This window comes from Heterodontus francisci, chromosome 35, assembly GCF_036365525.1.
Source record: "Heterodontus francisci isolate sHetFra1 chromosome 35, sHetFra1.hap1, whole genome shotgun sequence".
NCBI classification, from domain to species: Eukaryota; Metazoa; Chordata; class Chondrichthyes; order Heterodontiformes; family Heterodontidae; genus Heterodontus; species Heterodontus francisci.
Window position 1 is genome coordinate 56,454,102 of NC_090405.1, and position 19,380 is coordinate 56,473,481.

General features: G+C 45.8%; 1 protein-coding gene across 1 annotated transcript in view; it reads left to right on the forward strand.

Moving 5' to 3' along the window:
- LOC137350550 (transient receptor potential cation channel subfamily M member 1-like) overlaps window positions 1-19,380 on the forward strand; it is a 76,178-nt gene that overhangs the window by 37,848 nt on the left and 18,950 nt on the right. The window contains exons 11-18 of the mRNA XM_068015209.1: window positions 4,620-4,760; window positions 6,201-6,230; window positions 11,232-11,527; window positions 12,108-12,336; window positions 13,905-14,024; window positions 14,137-14,268; window positions 14,963-15,091; window positions 15,533-15,784. Coding sequence (XP_067871310.1) covers window positions 4,620-4,760; window positions 6,201-6,230; window positions 11,232-11,527; window positions 12,108-12,336; window positions 13,905-14,024; window positions 14,137-14,268; window positions 14,963-15,091; window positions 15,533-15,784 — 1,329 coding nt within the window. The remainder of the gene's footprint in view (window positions 1-4,619; window positions 4,761-6,200; window positions 6,231-11,231; window positions 11,528-12,107; window positions 12,337-13,904; window positions 14,025-14,136; window positions 14,269-14,962; window positions 15,092-15,532; window positions 15,785-19,380) is intronic.

A 19,380-nucleotide genomic window follows, 5' to 3' on the forward strand; every position in this document is an offset into this window, starting at 1 on the left:
GATGACATTCAGGAAGGACAGGAAGGTAGGAAAAGGTGGAGGGGTAGCTCTGTTAATTAATGATGGTATTAGCGCAATAGAGGGATGACCTAAGTTCAGGAAACCAGGACGTAGAAGCAATTTGGGTTGAGATGAGAAATGATAATGGCAAGAAGTCACTTGTGGCAGTGGTGTACAGGCCCTCTAACAGTAACCACATGGTAGAATGGGGTATAAAGGAAGAAATAATGGGTGCTTATCAGAAATGTACAGCAATAATCATGGAGGATCTTAATCTACATATAGACTGGAAAAAACAGATGGGCAAAGGTAGCCTAGATGAGGAGTACATAGAATGTTTTCAGGATAGTTTCTTAGAAGAGCACATTCTGGAGCCAACCAGAGAGCAGGCTATACGAGCCCTGGTATTGTGCAACAAGATAGGATTAATTAATGACCTCATAGTGAAGGCACCCCTAGGCAGCAGCGATCATAATATGTTGAATTTTACATTCGGTTTGAGGGAGAGAAGAGTAGGTCTATGACTAGTATTTTAAACTTAAATAAGGGCAATTGTGAGGGCATGAAAGCAGAGATAGCAAAAGTGAACTGGCAAAGTAGGTTAAGGGATAGGTTAATAGAGATGCAGTGGCAGACATTTAAGGAGATATTTCAGAATACACAGGAAAGATACATTCCAACTAGAAAGAAAAATTCCAAGGGGAGGATCCACCATCCATGGTTAACTAAAAAAGTTAAAGATAGTATCAAACTTAAAGAAAAAGTATATAATTGCGCAAAGATGGGTGGCAGGTCAGAAGATTGGACAGAATATAAAAAGCAGCAAAGAATAACTAAAAGATTAATAAGGAGGGAAAAATTAGAGTACGAGAGAAGGCTGGCGAGAAATATAAAGACAGGCAGTAGGAGTTTCTATAGATATTTAAAAAAGAAAAGAGTTAACAAGTGAGCATCGGTCTGATAGAAAGTGAGTCTGGGGAATTAATAAGGGAAAATAAGGAGCTGGCAGATGAACTGAACAGGTATTTTGTGTCAGTCTTCACTACTGAGGATACAAGTAACATCCCAGAAATAGCTATAAATCAGGAAATGAAAGGGAGGGAGGAACTCAAGAAAATTACAATCACCAGGGAAGTGATACTGAATACATTGTTGGAGCTGCGGGCTGACAACTTCCCGGATCTTGATGGACTTCATCCTCGGGTGTTAAGAGAAGTGGCTAGTGAGATAGTTGATGCGCTGGTTTTAATTTTCCAAAATTCCCCAGATTCGGGGAAGGTTCCAATAGATTGGAAAATAGCAAATGTAACTTAAAATAATTTGCAGTAGCAAATGGAATTTAATCCTGAGAAGGCGTGAGGTGATGCCTTTTGTGAGGACTAACAAGGCAAGGGAATATACAATGGGTGGTAGGACCCTAGGAAGTACAGAAGGTCAGAGGGACCTTGGTGTACTTGTCCATCGATCACTGAAGGCAGCAGCACAGGTGGATAAGGTGGTTAGGAAGGCATATGGGATACTTGTCTTTATTAGCCGAGGCAGAGAATACAAGAGCAGGGAGGTTATGATGGAGCTGTATAAAATGCTAGTTAGGCCACAGCTGGAGTACTGTGTACAGTTCCGGGCACCACACTATAGGAAGGATGTGATTGCACTGGAGAGAGTACAGAGGAGATTCACCAGGATGTTGCCTGGGCTGGAGCATTTCAGCTATGAAGAGCGACTGGATAGGGTAGGGTTGTTTTCCATCGAGCAGAGAAGGCTGAGGGGGGACATGATTGAGGTATACAAAATTATGAGGGGCATTTATAGGTTAGATAGGAAGAAACTTTTTCCCTTAGCGGAGGGGTCAATAACCAGGGGGCATAGATTTAAGGTAAGGGGTAGGAGGTTTAGAGGGGATTTGAGGGAAAAATGTTTTTACCCAGAGGGTGGTTGGAATCTAGAACGCACTGCCTGAAGAGTGGTAAAGGCAGGAACCCTCACAACATTTAAAAAGTTTTTAGATGAGCACTTGAAACGCCATAGCATACAAGGCTACGGACCAAGTGCTGGAAAAAGGGATTAGAATAGTTAGATGCTTGATGGTCGGCATGGACACAAAGAACAAAGAAAATACAGCACATGAACAGGCCCTTCGGCCCTCCAAGCCTGCGCCGATCCAGATCCTCTATCTAAACATGTCGCCTATTTTCTAAGGGTCTGTATCTCTTTGCTTCCTGCCCATTCATGTATCTGTCTAGATACATCTTAAAAGACGCTATCGTGCCCGCGTCTACCACCGCCGCTGGCAACGCGTTCCAGGCACCCACCACCCTCTGCGTAAAGAACTTTCCACGCATATCCCCCCTAGACTTTTCCCCTCTCACTTTGAACTCGTGACCCCTAGTAATTGAATCCCTCACTCTGGGAAAAAGCCATGGGCCGAAGGGCCTGTTTCTGTGCTGCAACTCTATGATTCTATGACTTTATTCAGAAAGGGAGAATGACAGAAAGCAAGAAACTACAGGCCAATTAGCTTAACAACTGTCATAGAGAAAATGTTAGAAGTTATTATTAAAGACATTATAGCAGGGTACTTAGAAAAATTTTAGGTAATCCGGCAGAGTCAACACAGTTTTGTGAAAGGGAAATCATGTTTAACCAATTTATTGGAGTTCTTTGAAGAAGTAACATGTGCTGTGGATAAAGGGGAACTGGTGGATGTACTGTACTTAGATTTCCAGAAAGCATTTGATAAGGTGCCACATCAAAGATTATTGTGGAAAGTAAAAGCTCGTGGTGTAAGGGGTAACATTTTGGCATGGGTAGAAGATTGGCTAGCTAACAGGAAAGACTAGGCATAAATGGATCATTTTCTGGTTGGCAAGATGCAACGAGTGGTGTGCCCTGGGATTAGTGCTGGGGCCTCAACATTTTACAATTTATATAAATGACCAGGATGAAGGGACTGAAGGTATGGTTGCTAAATTTGCTGATGACACAAAGGTAGGTAGGAAAGTAAGCTGTGGAGAGGACACAAGGAGGCTACAAAAGGATATAGATAGGTTAAGTGAGTGGGCAAAGATCTGGCAAATGGAGTATAATGTGGGAAAATGTGAAATTGTCCATTTTGGCAGGAAGAATAAAAAAGAAGCATATTATCTAAATGGTGAGAGATTGCAGAGCTCTGAGATGCAGTGGGATCTGGGTGTCCTAGTGCATGAATCACAAAAGGTTAGCATGCAGGTACAGCACGTAATTAGGAAAGTTAATAGAATGTTATCGTTTATTGCAAGGGGAATTGAATACAAAAGTAGGGAGTGCAGAGCGAGTGTTAATGACAGAATAATGAACAGCTCTGTCCAAAAGCACAAAGATGCAAAACCAAGTTTAAGGCAGACACATGGTAAAAAAAAATGATATAACAAAATGATAATAAAATAGTAATAAAAAAAAGGGCCAGTCATGCTCTGAAATTATTGAACTGAATGGTCAGTCCAGAAGGCTGTAGAGTGCCTAATCGGAATATGAGGTGCTGCGCCTCGAGCTTGCGTTGATGTTTACTGGAACACTGCAGCAGGCTAAGGACAGAAATGTGGGCATGGGTGCAGGGGGGTTAATTGAAATGCCAAGCAACCGGAAGCTCGGGGTCATGCTTGCGGATTGAGAAAAACAGTCACCCAATCTGCGTTTGGTGTCCCCAATGTAGAGGCTTAAAACCTATTAAATTTCTAACCTTTGCCAGTTCTGAGGAAAGGTCACAGACCTGAAACGTTAACTCTGTTTTTCTCTCTCCACAGATGCTGCCAGACCTGCTGAGTATTTCCAGCACTTTCTGTTTTTATTTCAGATTTCCAGCATCTGCAGTATTTTGCTTTTATTTATTACAAAAGTTATGAGGTTATGCTTCAGTTATACAGAGCATTGGTGAGACCACATCTGGAGTACTGTGTACAGTACTGGTCTCCTTATTTAAGGAAGGATGTAAATGCGTTGGAGGCAGAACAGAGAAGGTTTACTAGACTGATACCTAGAATGGGCGGGTTGTCTTACGAGGAAAGATTGGACAGACTAGGCTTGCATCTGCTGGAGTTTAGAAGAGTAAGAGGTGACTTGATTGAAACATATAAGATCCTGAGGGGTCTTGACAGGGTGGATGTGGAAAGGATGTTTCCCCTTGTGGGAGAATCTAGAACTAGGGGTCACTGTTTAAAAATAAGGGGTCACCAATTTAAGACAGAGATGAGGAGAATTTCTTTTCTCTGAGGGTCGTGAGTCTTTGGAACTCTCTTCCTCAAGAGGCAGTGGAAGCAGAGTCTTTAAATATTTTTAAGGCTGAGGTAGATAGATTCTTGATAGGCAAGGGGTGAAAGGTATTGGGAATCAGCGGGAATGTGGAGTTGGAGGTTGCAATCAGATCAGCCATGATCGTATTAAATGGTGGAGCAGGCTCGAGGGGCCGAGTGGCCTACTCCTGCTCCTAATTCATATGTATGTTCATATGTCTGTGGTGATCCTAGCTCCTGTGCAGGGAGCTAATAATGAACCCAGACTCACAGTGGGTCTGGAACAGAAAGCTTCCCTGTTTGGGGTTGTGTTTTTGGGGGTTTCATGTATTTCTGCTCTTTCTGTTACAGGGGAACCTGCCCCCTGATTACCATATCAGTTTGATCGACATTGGGCTGGTTATAGAGTACCTGATGGGTGGAGCTTATCGCTGTGCTTACACACGAAAAACATTCCGCACGCTCTACAATAATTTATTTGGGCCGAAGCGGGTAAATATCATCCTGAACTTCAAGTAAAATCAATCACTAAAAACGGAATTGGAATGAAACCTGTTCAAAGCAATTGTGCTTCACTTTAGATCACAGGTCACTCTGTGGCCAGGACAGGAGCAAGTGATCTGGGGGAATGTGACCCTGGTGACCTGTTCTCTTCACCTATCCCCCACCCCCAACATGGACCTACTGCAGCCCACCCTGTATAAACAGTCCACACTGGGTCCAGCGTTCAGCCAGATTCTGACTCTTGTGGATAATGAGGTGGTAACTGGTACCTGTTCTCAAGCTGTGTTCAGTTAGCCAATCTCATTGGATGGTAGGAGAACTTTCATTCATTCTCAGGATGTGGGTGTCACTGGCAAGGTCAACATTTATTGCCCATCCCTAATTGTCCTTGAGAAGGTGGTGGTGAACCACCTTCTGAAAGTCTGATTCAACTGTGTGGCAGGTCACTTCACAGGACAGTTAGGAGTCAACCACGTAGGTGTGGGTCTGGAGTGACGTGTGGATGTAGATCAGATAAGGATGTGAGTTTCCTTCCTGAAAGTACATTAATGAACCAGTTGAATTTTTATGAAAACTCAACAGTTCCATTATCACTTTTACTGATACTAGCTTTTTATTTACAGATTTTTCATACTGAGTTCAAATTCTAAAACTGCCGCAGTGGGAATTGAACTCACTGTCTCTGTATTTTTTACTATTCTTTCATGGGATCTGGGCATTGCTGGCAAGACCAGCATTTGTTGCTGATCCCTAATTGCCCTTGACAACTGAGTGGCTTGCTAGGCCATTTCAGAGGGCAGTTAAGAGTCAACCACGTTGTTGTGGATCTGGAGTCACATGTAGGCCAGACCAGGTAAGGACAGCAGATTTCCTTCCCAAAAGGACGTTAGTGAACCAGATGTGTTTTTTATGACGATCGATGATAGTTTCATGGCACCATTACTGAGACTAGCTTTCAATTCCAGATTTTTATTAATTAATTGAATTTAAATTTCACCAGCTGCCACGGTGGGATTTGAAGCCGTGTCTCCGGAGCATTAGCCTGGGCCTCTGGTTGCTAGTTCAGTGTCATTACCATTATGCCACCATCTCCCATTAATATTAATCCAGTAACAATCCCTACACTCTCCTACCCCTCTATAGGCCTCAGTGCCCTATTTTTGATCAGTATTCAGTGACAATACACCCATTCCTGAGACTCATTTATTGGTGATTTCACTGAGTATGAAATGTCTTAACCACACAGTCATTGCATGGTCTAAAACGTAATTGTCTGTGGGCACTTTGGGCTGTTTCTGATGGCAGGGAAAAGGGACTGAGTAGAGATGTAAATTGTTCCTCTTGTTCACCAGCTGTTGCTCTAAGACTGCTAAAGGCACACGCCTCTACTCTCCATCTGTTAATCTGTTTCATTCTGTCTTCCTGCAGCCAAAAGCTCTTAAACTTCTGGGAATGGAGGTGAGCAATGGTTAAAGTATTCTTGTCGCAATGTTTTTCATTCCATTTGGTATTTGATTCCTTATGATCCTTGGAGTGTTCCATTTCTCCCTGTCATACCTTCTCTTCCCCCAGGACAGTGTCTCACTCCAGCCTATTCCACCAACACCTGGGGCTTGCCTTCAGTGTTTGTTCATGCAGCCTGACCCCCTCACACTGAGAGCAAGTCTTTGCATCATTTGTCTTGTCTACTCAAGCCTAACCCTTAATCGAAGGTAATATTTTCACAAGGTTTCCCAAGACAAAATGGAATCCTCTTGATTCCTCTGAAATGGAAGATGAACAGCGTAATGACAAGAGTAACATGGTAACTACACGTAACAATGTACTTAAACATGTAACATGGTAACTACACGTAACAATGTACTTAAACATGTAACATGGTAATTATGTGTATAATAGTAATCACATTTGTTACAGGGTAGCTACAAGTGTGATGGTAAAATTAAAGCCACAGCTTTAAATCTGCACTTCAATCAGTTTGTGTTTATACTGTGCACCCCCACACCCCCCCCCTCCCCCCCACCTATGTAGCCACTGAAGGAACAACAAATCTCCTGAAATTAAATCTTCTTACTTTGTATTCCTGGTATTTTTTTTGTCCATGTGTTTTGGGACAGTCAATACCAGCCAGAGTTTCTTTACCCTTCCTTCAGCATCTGTATCGCCCCTGCATCTACTGCCCCCACCCCACATCTACTGCCCCCACCCCACCCCACTCTCGGGAGTAATAATCTCCTTCCGGTGATGGTGTGTCCAATGGTCCACATGGGATTGGACCTACACCTGCACCTTGTCCGATAGCGCTTTTTTTTATTCATTCATGGGATGTGGACGTCGCTGGCTAGGCCAGCATTTATTGCCCATCCCTAATTGCTTTTGAGAAGGTGGTGGTGAGCTGCCTTCTTGAACCACTGCAGCCCATTTGGGGTAGGTACACCCAAGGTGCTGTTAGGAAGGGAGTTCCAGGATTTTGACCCAGCGACAGTGAAGGAACGGCGATATAGTTCCAAGTCAGGATGTTGTGTGGCTTGGAGGGGAACTTGCAGGTGGTGATGTTCCCATGCATTTGCTGCCCTTGTCCTTCTAGTGGGTAGAGGCCGCGTGTTTGGAAGGTGCTGTCTAAGGAGCCTTGGTGCAGTGCATCTTGTAGATGGTACACACTGCTGCCACTGTGCGTCGGTGGTGGAGGGAGTGAAAGTTTGTGAATGGGGTGCCAATCAAGCGGGCTGCTTTGTCCTGGATGGTGTCGAGCTTCTTGAGTGTTGTTGGAGCTGCACCCATCCAGGCAAGTGGAGAGTATTCCATCACACTCCTGACTTGTGCCTTGTAGATGGTGGACAGGCTTTGGGGAGTCAGGAGGTGAGTTACTCGCCGCAGGATTCCTAGCCTCTGACCTTCTCTTGTAGCCACGGTATTTATATGGCTACTCCAGTTCAGTTTCTGGTCAATGGTAGCCCCTAGGATGTTGATAGTGGGGTATTCAGCAATGGTAATGCCATTGAATGTCAAGGGGAGATGGTCATTGCCTGGCACTTGTGTGGTGCGAATGTTACTTGCCACTTTTCAACCCAAGCCTGGATATTGTCCAGGTCTTGCTGCATTTCAGCACGGACTACTTCAGTATCTGAGGAGTCGCAAATGGTGCTGAACATTGTGCAATCATCAGCAAACATCCCCACTTCTGACCTTATGATTGAAGGAAGGTCATTGATGAAGCAGCTGAAGATGGTTGGGCCTAGGACACTACCCTGAGGAACTCCTGCAGTGATGTCCTGGAACTGAGATGATTGACCTCCAACAACCACAACCATCTTCCTTTGCGCTAGGTATGACTCCAACCAGCGGAGAGTTTTCCCCCTGATTCCCATTGACCTCAGTTTTGCTGGGGCCCCTTGATGCCATACTCAGCCAAATGCTGCCTTGATGTCAAGGGCAGTCACTCGCACCTCACCTCTTGAGTTCAGCTCTTTTGTCCATGTTTGAATCAAGGTTGTAATGAGGTCAGGAGCTGAGTGGCCCTGGCGGAACCCAAACTGAGTGTCAAGAGAAGGTTATTGCTAAGCAAGTGCCACTTAATGGCATTGTTGATGACACCTTCCATCACTTTACTGATGATTGAGAGTAGGCTGATGGGGCGGTAATTGGCCGGGTTGGACTTGTCCTGATTTTTGTAGACAGGACATACCTGGGCAATTTTCCACATTGCAGGGTAGATGCAAGTGTTGTAGCTGTACTGGAACAGCTTGGCTAGGGACGCGGCAAGTTCTGGAGCACAGGTCTTCAGTGCTATTGCCGGAATATTGTCAGGGCCTATAGCCTTTGCAGTATCCAGTGCCTTCAGTCATTTCTTGATATCACGCGGAGTGAATCGAATTGGCTGAAGTCTGGCATTTATGATGCTGGGGACTTCAGGAGGAGGCCGAGATGGATCATCAACTCGGCACTTCTGGCTGAAGATTGTTGCAAATGCTTCAGCCTTATCTTTCGCACTGATGTGCTGGGCTCCCCCATAATTAAGAATCGGGATATTTGTGGAGCCACCTCCTCCAGTTAGTTGTTTAATTGTCCACCACCATTCACGGCTGGATGTGGCAGGACTGCAGAGCTTAGATCTGATCCGTTGGTTATGGGATTGCTTAGCTCTGTCTATCGCATGCTGCTTACACAGTTTGGCATGCAGATAGTCCTCTGTTGTAGCTTCACTAGGGTGACACCTCATTTTGAGATAGGCCTGGTGCTGCTCCTGGCATGCCCTCCTGCACTCTTCATTGAAGTCCCCTGGCTTGATGGTAATGGTAGAGTGGGGGATATGCCGGGCCATGAGGTTACAGGTTGTGGTTGAATACAATTCTGCTGCTGCTGATGGTCCACAGCACCTCATGGATGCCACACATCATGATGGACGGTATCCTCAATGTGAAGGCGGGACTTCGTCTCCACAAGGACGGTGCGGTGGTCACTCCTACCAATACTGTCATGGACAGAAGCATCTGCGGCAGGCAGATTGGTGAGGACGAGGTCAAGTATGTTTTTCCCTCTTGTAGGTTCCCTCACCACCTGCCGCATACCCAGTCTAGCAGCTATGTCCTTTAGGACTCGGCCAGCTCGGTCAGTAGTGGTTCTACCGAGCCACTCTTGGTGATGGACATTGAAGTCCCCCCAACCAGAGTATGTTCTGTGACCTTGCCACGCTCAGTGCTTCCTCCAAGTGCTGTTCAACATGGAGGAGTACTGAGTCATCAGCTGAGGGAGGGCGGTAGGTGGTAATCAGTAGGAGATTACCTTGCCCATGTTTGACCTGATGCCATGAGACTTCATGGGGTCCAGAGTCGATGTTGAGGACTCCCAGGGCAACTCCCTCCACTACTGTATACCACTGTACCACCACCTCTGGTGGGTCTGTCCTGCCGGTGGGACAGGACATACCCGGGGATGGTGATGGCAATGTCTGGGACATTGTCTGTAAGGTATGATTCTGTGAGTATGACTATGTCAGGCTGTTGCTTGACTAGTCTGTGGGACAACTCTCCCGACTTTGGCACAAGCCCCCAGATGTTAGTAAGGAAAACTTTGCAGGGTCGACAGGGCTGGGTTTGCTGTTGTCGTTTCTGGTGCCTAGGTTGATGCTGGGTGGTCGGTCCGGTTTCATTCCTTTTTATTGACTTTGTAGCGGTTAGATACAACTGAGTGGCTTGCTAGGCCATTTCAGAGGGCATGTAAGAGTTAACCACATTGTTGTGGGTCTGGAGTCACATGTAGGCCAGACCAGGTAAGGACAGCAGATTTCCTTCCCTAAAGGACATTAGTGAACCAGATGGGTTTTTACAACAATCGACAATAGTTTCATGGCCGTCATTAGACTAGCTTTTAGTTCCAGATTTAAAAATTGAACACAAATTCCACCTTCTGCTGTGGTGGGATTCAAACCCATGTCTCCAGAGCAATACCCTGGGTCTCTGGGTTACTAGGCCAGTGACAACAAAACGCTAGTTAGGCCACAGCTGGAGTACTGTGTACCGTTCTGGGCACCACACTATAGGAAGGATATGATTGCACTGGAGAGGGTGCAGAGGAGATTCACCAGGATGTTGCCTGGGCTGGAGCATTTCAGCTATGAAGAGAGATTGGATAAACTGGGGTTGTTTTCCTTCGAACAGAGAAGGCTGAGGGGAGATATGATTGAGGTATACAAAATTATGAGGGGCATAGATAGATTAGATAGGAAAAAAACTTTTTCCCTTAGCGGAGGGGTCAATAACCAGTGGCCACAGAACTAAGGTCAGGGGTAGGAGGTTTAGAGGGGATTTGAGGAAAAGTTTTTTCACCCAGAGAGTGGTTGGAATCTGGAACGCACTGCCTGAAGAGGTGGTAGAGGCAGGAACCCTCACAACATTTAAGAAGTATTTAGATGAGCACTTGAAACGCCATAGCATGCAAGGCTATGGGCCAAGTGCTGGAAAATGGGATTAGAATAGTTAGGTGCTTGATGGCTGGCACAGACACGATGGGCTGAAGGGCCTGTTTCTGTGCTGTATAACTCTATGACAATACCACTACACCACTGCCTCTCCATACTGTGATCCTCAGCTAGTGGAACTCCACACCTTACTCATTGTGTTAGTGTGACTAAAACCAGTGCTGAAATTTCCTGGATTTACTCCTGGTCATTTAAAACATACTATAACCCCTCAATCACTTTGCATCTGCACTTTTCCCCATGCGCACCTTTATTTGCTTCCAAAGACAAGATGAAAATACTCTCTGTGCAAATTAATTTTCAATTAAAACAAATGCACAGATCCTGTGAGATGAGCTGTGTGTCTGGCAATCCTTGTGCCTGCTACCCCCTGATTTCTTCCCTGGCTGCAGTCTGGTGCTATTTGAAGTCATGGTAAATGTTTCAGTGTGCAGGGATGTTTTGCGCGTGCTGCTCACTCTGCTTCTTGTGGCCTGTCCTAGGACGATGAACCACCCTCGAAATCCAAGAGGAAGAAAAAGAAGAAGAAGAAGGAAGAAGAGATTGACATTGATGAGAATGACCCTGCCATTGGCCGATTCACCTACCCATACCATGAGCTGCTGGTTTGGGCAGTGCTGATGAAGCGGCAGAGAATGGCGTTGTTCTTCTGGCAGCATGGCGAGGAAGCTCTGGCCAAGGCCCTTGTCGCCTGCAAGCTTTACAAGGCCATGTCAAATGAGTGTTCTGGCAGTGAACTCGTGGATGATATCTCGCAGGATCTGGACAACAACTCAAAGTCAGTCACCCTTCTCTTCATTGTCACTTCCACTTTTGTGTTTTCAAATGCTTGCTCCTTTTCTCCCCAGCAGAAAGCTGCTGTTAGCAGCACACGAGTGTGGTGAGTACCGTCTTGGGCCAATTCTTTGCATGGCGACATTGGTCTCAAGCCACTCGCACACTTGTGAACCTACAGGGCAATATTGGTGTGATGAGATTGGTCTGCGGTGGTTCAGCTTACATGGGAAGTTGACAAACCTGCAGCACATGATGGTTCAGGAAACAGACAGCTCTGACAGAGGATCCAAACCCCAAGCTCCTCTCATCTCTCAAGGGTACTGTGCAGTTCTCTTTGTGCCCAAAGATTAATCATTCCTTGTATCAGTTCCAGGAATCTCGATACAGGACTGATTGCCTGGTGTTTTCTTAGAGCCAATAATGATGGGTCTGTGTTTTTAAATGGATTTTAGTTAAGCAGACAGTAAAATTTAAAGCTAAAATTGGATGAGAACCTGTGACCAGCCCGGTTATGTCTCTGTTAGTTTCTCTTCCCTTTTCATCTCTCCCAGATGTATGTCTCTCTCTTTCTCTGTTTGAAGGGACTTTGGCCAGCTTGCTGTTGACTTGCTGGACCAATCATACAAACATGATGAGCAGGTGGCCATGAAACTCCTTACGTATGAGCTGAAGAACTGGAGTGACTCGACCTGCCTGAAACTGGCGGTAACGGCTAAACACCGAGACTTCATCGCACACACCTGCAGCCAGATGCTGCTGACTGACATGTGGATGGGCCGGCTTCACATGCGTAAAAATCCCGGTCTTAAGGTGCGGGTCTCTGGTTACTGCTTAAATCTCTCTCTCTTGGTGTTGTGTCCTCATTGTCTGACGGTTACTAATCAAGGTTTACACCATGATATCACTATGGGGCAAGGTGAGGAGGCAGGACCCAAGAACTACCTCAGCCGGTATGCGGATTGAACCCGTGCTGTTACCGTTATTCTGTACCACACTCTCTCTAACCATCTAGCTAACTGTCCCCTACTGCTTAAATCACAAACTATAAATGCAAAACAATTCATCTTTTTAAAATCCAATGATGTTATCTCGTCATTTATCTTTTTGATTGTGCCACAATGAAGGAACTTTAACATTTTTCTTAAAGGCTTTATAAAAGTGCAAGTTATTGTTGATGTTTGTGGGATCTTGCTGTCCACAATTGGTTGTCGTGTTTCCTCCATTACATCAGTGACTACTCTTCAAAAGTACTTCATTGGCTGTAAAGTGCTTTGGGACGTGGAGGGCGCTACATGGAAAGAATTTTCATAGATTTTTAGCACTTTTACACACGCACAACCCTCCCAACACACACACACACACACACACACACACACACACACACACACACAACCCTCCCGACACACACACACACACAACCCTCCCGACACACACACACACACAACCCTCCACATGCGCGCACACACACACACACACATGTGCGCGCAACCCTCCATACACACACGGCGCGCAACCCTGCACACACACACACACACACACACACACACACACACACGTGTACGCAACCCTCCACACACACACGCGCGCGCGCAGCCCTCCATACACACACGGCGCGCAACCCTGCACACACACACACACACACACACACACACACACACACACACACACACACGCAACCCTCCACACGCACACACACACACACACACACACACACACACACACGTGCGCGCAACCCTCCACACACACACACGCGCACGCAACCCTCCCGTCACACACACACACACACACACACATGCAACCCTACCCACGCACACATGCACGCGCAACTCTCCCCATGCACACACGCACGCGCGCGCGCAACCCTACCCACGCACACACACACGCGCAACCCTACCCACGCACACACGCACGCAACCCACCCCACACACACACACGCGCAACCCACCCCACACACACACATGCGCGCGCGCAATGCTCCCCACGCACGCGCGCACACACACACACACACAGACGCAACCCTCCACACACACGCACACGCAATCCTCCACACACATGCGCGCGCTCAACCCTCCCCACACACGCGCGTGCTCAACCCTCCGCACACACACACACACACACACACACGCACACACGCAACCCTCCCCATACAAGCACACATGCGCGTGCGCAACCCTCCCCGCACACACACACACACACACACACACACGCATACAACCCTCCCCACACACGCATGCACACCACCCCATAGTTTTTTAATTCAGATCTAGAAAGATCCATCTTAAACATAGACATGTATACAGGATAGAGCAGATCTGTCCTGTGATTACACTTTCATCCTGTATCTAATTTTCTAACATATTATTTTGATCTCCTGTTAGATTATTCTGGGTATCATATTCCCGCCTGCCATTCTATTCCTGGAGTTTAAAGGCAGTGACGATTTGTCGTACGAAGCAACTGGGGACAATGAGCAGGGAAAAGAGAAGGAGGAAGACAATGTAAGTAGGGAGAAGGTCAGGTGAGGTGTAAGGTTGGGCAGAAGGCCGCGTGGGGGGCTGGGGAAGGTAGGGCAGGACTGCTCCCTGTAAAATGCTGTTTCCCTTATTTCAGGATGCAAACACTGAGGCTGTTTCCAGAAAAGGGGATGAAGAAGATGGGATGGAAAATCACAGGAGTATCCCGATTGGAAGAAAGATTTACGAGTTCTATAATGCACCCATTGTTAAGTTCTGGTTCCACACTGTAAGTTCCACCAGTAAACTGTAGCTGTTGATATGTGGGAGTATTAAGGCAGTGTGAAGTTGGTAATTACACCGAGTGGAAAGGGAATAAAATACTCATTATCATTGTGGAGAAAGAGGGAATCGAGATATGGAGGATATGTTTCAAAATGAAACTGGATAACTACTTGAATAGGATAAAGGTGCATTGGCCATGAGGAAAGAAAAGAGGAATGGGACTAATTGGTAACTCTCATAAAGAGCTGGCACTGATGTGCTGGGCTGAATGGCCTCCTGTGGTGTAAGATGCTATGATATTGAGGACATGGTGAAAGGGATTGAGGATATGGGAAGGTAGATATGTTAATCTATCAGAAAGAGGCAGGCTTATTTAACCTTAATGAACCCTTCTTCTCCAAATCATTTTATATTTTGAACTATGATATTTTGAAATTCTGTTTTAGACAATATGTACAAATACAGATCCTTACATAAAATTTTCAGGACAGAAGGAGGCCATTCAGTCGATCGTGCCTGTGCTGGCTCCTTGAAAGAGTTATCCAATTAGTCTCACTCCCCCTGTTCTTTCACCATAGTCCTGTATGATTATTGATCCTTACACACTCTGTGAAATTACAGATCCCTTTTATGTATTAATAACTATTGGAGACTGTGTGATAATCCTTCAGAAGGCATTTGTGTCCATCCTTTCACAGATGGCATATCTTGCGTACTTGGTACTCTACAACTATGTAATCCTGGTGAAGATGGAGGGCTTGCCCTCAATTGCAGAATGGATTCTCATCTCGTATATCTTAATGCTGGCCATTGAGAAAATCAGAGAGGTAAGGAAGCCACTGAGCTCTATCACTTTCAAACCTGACCCCTGATCTTTAACCAAGGATGTCCACCTCTGTTCCTATCTGTGTATCAAACCTTAATGTGCAAAGCAAGGGAAAGGTCATGGGCCATGGGGAGAGTTCACGGGCCGTGAAGAAGGTCACTGACTGTTGATTGATTGAAGGCTTTACTCACTCTGCTCTCTACCAAACCTTCATTCTGGACATTAATATTCCACTGATATGCTGTATGCTCAAGGTCACTGATTAAAATGGGCAAGGACAAACCTGTCCCACCTGAGTATGTACTTTTGGAATCGACACACTCTCTCTACATGGATCTATTACAGCAAACACTGCATATGTGTGCAGGAAGTCGGCACATTTGTGACTATCGAGTTATAACAAATTCCATCCTTATTAATTTAATATTAATTTTTAATTTAGATCCTCATGTCGGAGCCAAGTAAACTGAGGCAGAAGGTGAAGGTGTGGATGCAGGAATACTGGAACATCACTGACATGGTGGCAATCGCCATTTTCAGTTGTGGTGTGTTGCTGCGACTCCAGCGTCAGCCCTATATGAGCTATGGTCGGGTCATTTACTGTGTAGACATTATCATCTGGTACATCCGTGTCCTCGACATTTTCGGTGTCAACAAGTACCTGGGACCCTATGTCATGATGATTGGGAAGATGGTGAGTGAGGTTTCACACCTGGGTCACAAACTCCTGGGATCTGTGCTTTATTCTGGAGCTAACTCCCACTTCCCATCTAGTCTACATTCTAGTGAATGTTCAGGTAGAATCAAAGTGAAGGGGATTGATCTTTATTGTGGAGCGCAGGGGGTGGGGGGTTTAAGGGGAAGAGTACTTCCATCTATATCTGGAACAGACCCTTATAGGGGTATCTTCATTTCCTGAAGGAATGACTTGGCTGCTCTCCTCGCCTGCAACCCGACAGAATTCTGCACCCAGACTCCCGCTACACAAAGTTCAACACCAGCACCTGCTGCCAAGCGAAATTCCTGAGATCAAGCTTTAATCCTCATTTTCCAATCCCGTTCCGGTCTCGCTTTGCCTAACCTTCGTGGTCTTCTGCAGTCGTATGTCCCAACTCCCACCCTGCACTCCTCTGGCTCCAGAATACTTCTAGTTCCCTGTGTTAATAAAAACTGAAAGTGCTGGAAATACTCAGCAGGTCAGGCAGCATCTGTGGAGAGAGAAGCAGAGTTAACGTTTGCCAGTTGCACCTTTGCCAGTTCTGATGAAATGTTCATTCTGTTTCTGCTCCGGTTTCCTCCCAGAGCCAAAGACTTGCAGGTTGATAGGTAAATTGACCATTGTAAATTGCTCCTAGTGTAGGTAGGAGAATGGTGGGGATGTGGTAGGGAATATGGGATTAATGTAGGATTAGTATAGATGGGTGGTTGTTGGTCAGCACATACTCGATGGGCTGAAGGGCCTGTTTCAGTGCTGCATCTCTCTATGAAATAGATAATAAAATCTAGGGGACGCAACAACTGTCTCTGAAATTAAATGACCATCTACCAAAACTTCTAAACCAGGTCAGACAAGGAAATTCTCTGCTTAATATTAAAACATTGCACAGTTTCCCAAAGGAATTTTATGGATATGATTTTAATTCCATGAATTTGAAAGGAATTGCTGCTCCATCTGGTCCTACTTAAAGGGAACCTGCTTTATGTTTCATATAAAAAGGCTCTTTGAAGGATTTTTGAGTTATTTTTCTTGGCTCTCTGTATATAGAAATGAGTTCTGATAAAAGACTCAATTTTATGTTACAAATAGAACTCTCTGTCTCATGCTATCAACAAATACTTTTCACTCATATTCAGGCACAGTTTCCATAAACAGGTTGAGGCTCTTGATGGGACAAACCTACGTGGACATGACTGGGCTAGCATGCCACAAAACTAACAATTACCCCTTCATTATATATAACATACCAGAGATGAAAGGGTTGCAAGTCCATCAAGTTCCCCTGTCTACTCTGTAACATACTAAATATCACACAATCATAGAGTCATAGAGTTATACAGCACAGAAACAGGCCCTTTGGCCCATCATGTCCGTGCCGGCCATCAAGCACCTAACTATTCTAATCCCATTTTCCAGCACTTGGCCCGTAGTCTTGTATGCTATGGCATTTCAAGTGCTCATCTAAATACTACTTAAATGTTGTGAGGGTTCCTGCCTCTAACACCTCTTCAGGCAGTGTGTTCCAGATTCCAACCACCCTCTGGGTGAAAAATTTATTCCTCAAATCACCTCTAAACCTCCTGCCCCTTACCTTAAATCTATGCTCCCTGGTAATTGACACCTCCACTAAGGGAAAACGTTTCTTCCTATCTACCCTATCAATGCCCATCATAATTTTGTATACCTCAATCAGGTCCCCCCTCAGCCTTCTCTGCTCTAAGGAAAACAACCCTAGCTTATCCAGTCTCTCTTCATAGCTGAAATGCTCCAGCCCAGGCAACATCCTGGTGAATCTCCTCTGCACCCTCTCCAGTGCAATCACATCCCTCCTATAGTGTGGCCACCAGAACTGTACACAGTACTGCTGTGACCTTACTAGTGTTTTATTCAGCTCCATCATAACCTCCCTGCTCTTATATTCTATGCTTCATCTAATAAAGGCAAGTATCCCATATGCCTTCCTAACCACCTTATCTACCTGTGCTGCTGCCTTCAGTGATCTATGGACAAATCCACCAAGGTCCCTCTGCCCTCTGTACTTCCTAGGGTCCTACCACCTATTGTATATTCCCTTGCCTTGTTAGTCCTCCCAAAATGCATCACCTCACACTCTCAGGATTAAATTCCATTTGCCACTGCTCCACCCATCTTACCAGCCCATCTGTATCGTCCTGTAATCTAAGGCTTTCCTCCTCACTATTTACAACACCACCAATTTTTGTGTCATCTGTGAACTTACTGATCATACCTTCTATATTCATGTCGAAATCATTAATGTACACTACAAACAGTAAGGGTCCCAGCACCAATCCATGCGGTACACCACTGGTCACAGGCTTCCAATCGCAAAAACAACCCTCGACCATCACCCTCTGCCTCCTGCCACTGAGCCAATTTTGGATCCAAATTGCCAAATTGCCCTGGATCCCATGGGCTCTTGCCTTCTTAACCAATCTCCCATGCGGGTTCTTATCAAAAGCCTTACTGAAGTCCATGTAGACTACATCAACAGCTTTACCCTCATCTACACACCTAGTCACATCCTCGAAAAATTCAATTTAATTTGTTAGACAGGATCTCCCCCTGACAAAGCCATGCTGACTATCCTTGATTAATCCCTGCCTCTCCAAGTGAAGATTAATCCAGTCCCTCAGAGCTTTTTCCAATAGTTTCCCTACCACTGATGTTAGACTCAATGGCCTGTAATTACCTGGTTTATCCTCGCTACCCTTCTTGAATAATGGTAACCCCACCCCCCCACCCTACAAATCTAGCAAACCTCCCAACAAGGATGTTGGTCCCGTTCTGGTTCAGGTGCAACCCGTCCAACTTGTACAGGTCCCAGCTTTGCCAGAAACAGACCCAGTGATCCAGGAAACTAAAGCCCTCCCTCCTGCACCATCTCCCCAACCACACATTCATCTGCTCTATCCTCCTATTCCTATACTCACTAGCATGTGGTACCAGAAGTAATTCAGAGATTACAACCTGTGAGGCCCTTCTTTTTAATCTGTTACCTCGCTCCCTAAATTCTTGTTGTAGGACCTCTTTCCTCTTTCTATCTATGTCGTTGGTACCTATGTGAACCACGACCTCTGACTCTTCACCTTCAGAATGTCCTGCAGCCGCTCCATGACATCCTTGACCCGAGCATCAGGGAGGCGACATACCATCCTGGAGTCACGTTTGCGGCCACAGAAACACCTATCTGTACCCCTTACAATAGAATCCCCTATCACTATAGCTCTCCCACTCTTATTCCTTCCCTCCTGTGCAGCTGAGCCACCCTTGGTGCCACAGACTTGGCTCTTGCTGCATTCCCCTGAGAAGCTATCACCCCCAACAGTATCCAAAGTGGAAGATCTGTTAGAGAGGGAGATGGACCCAGGGGACTGCTGCACTACCTGCCTAGTTCTTCTACTCTGCCTGTCTGTCACCCATTCCCTTTCTGTCTGAGCAGTCTTTACCTGCGGTGTGACCACCTCCCTGCACGTGCTATCCATGATGATCTCAGCCTTGCAGATGCTCCACAGTTTCCCCAGCCGCTGCTCCAGATCCAAAACGCGGATTTC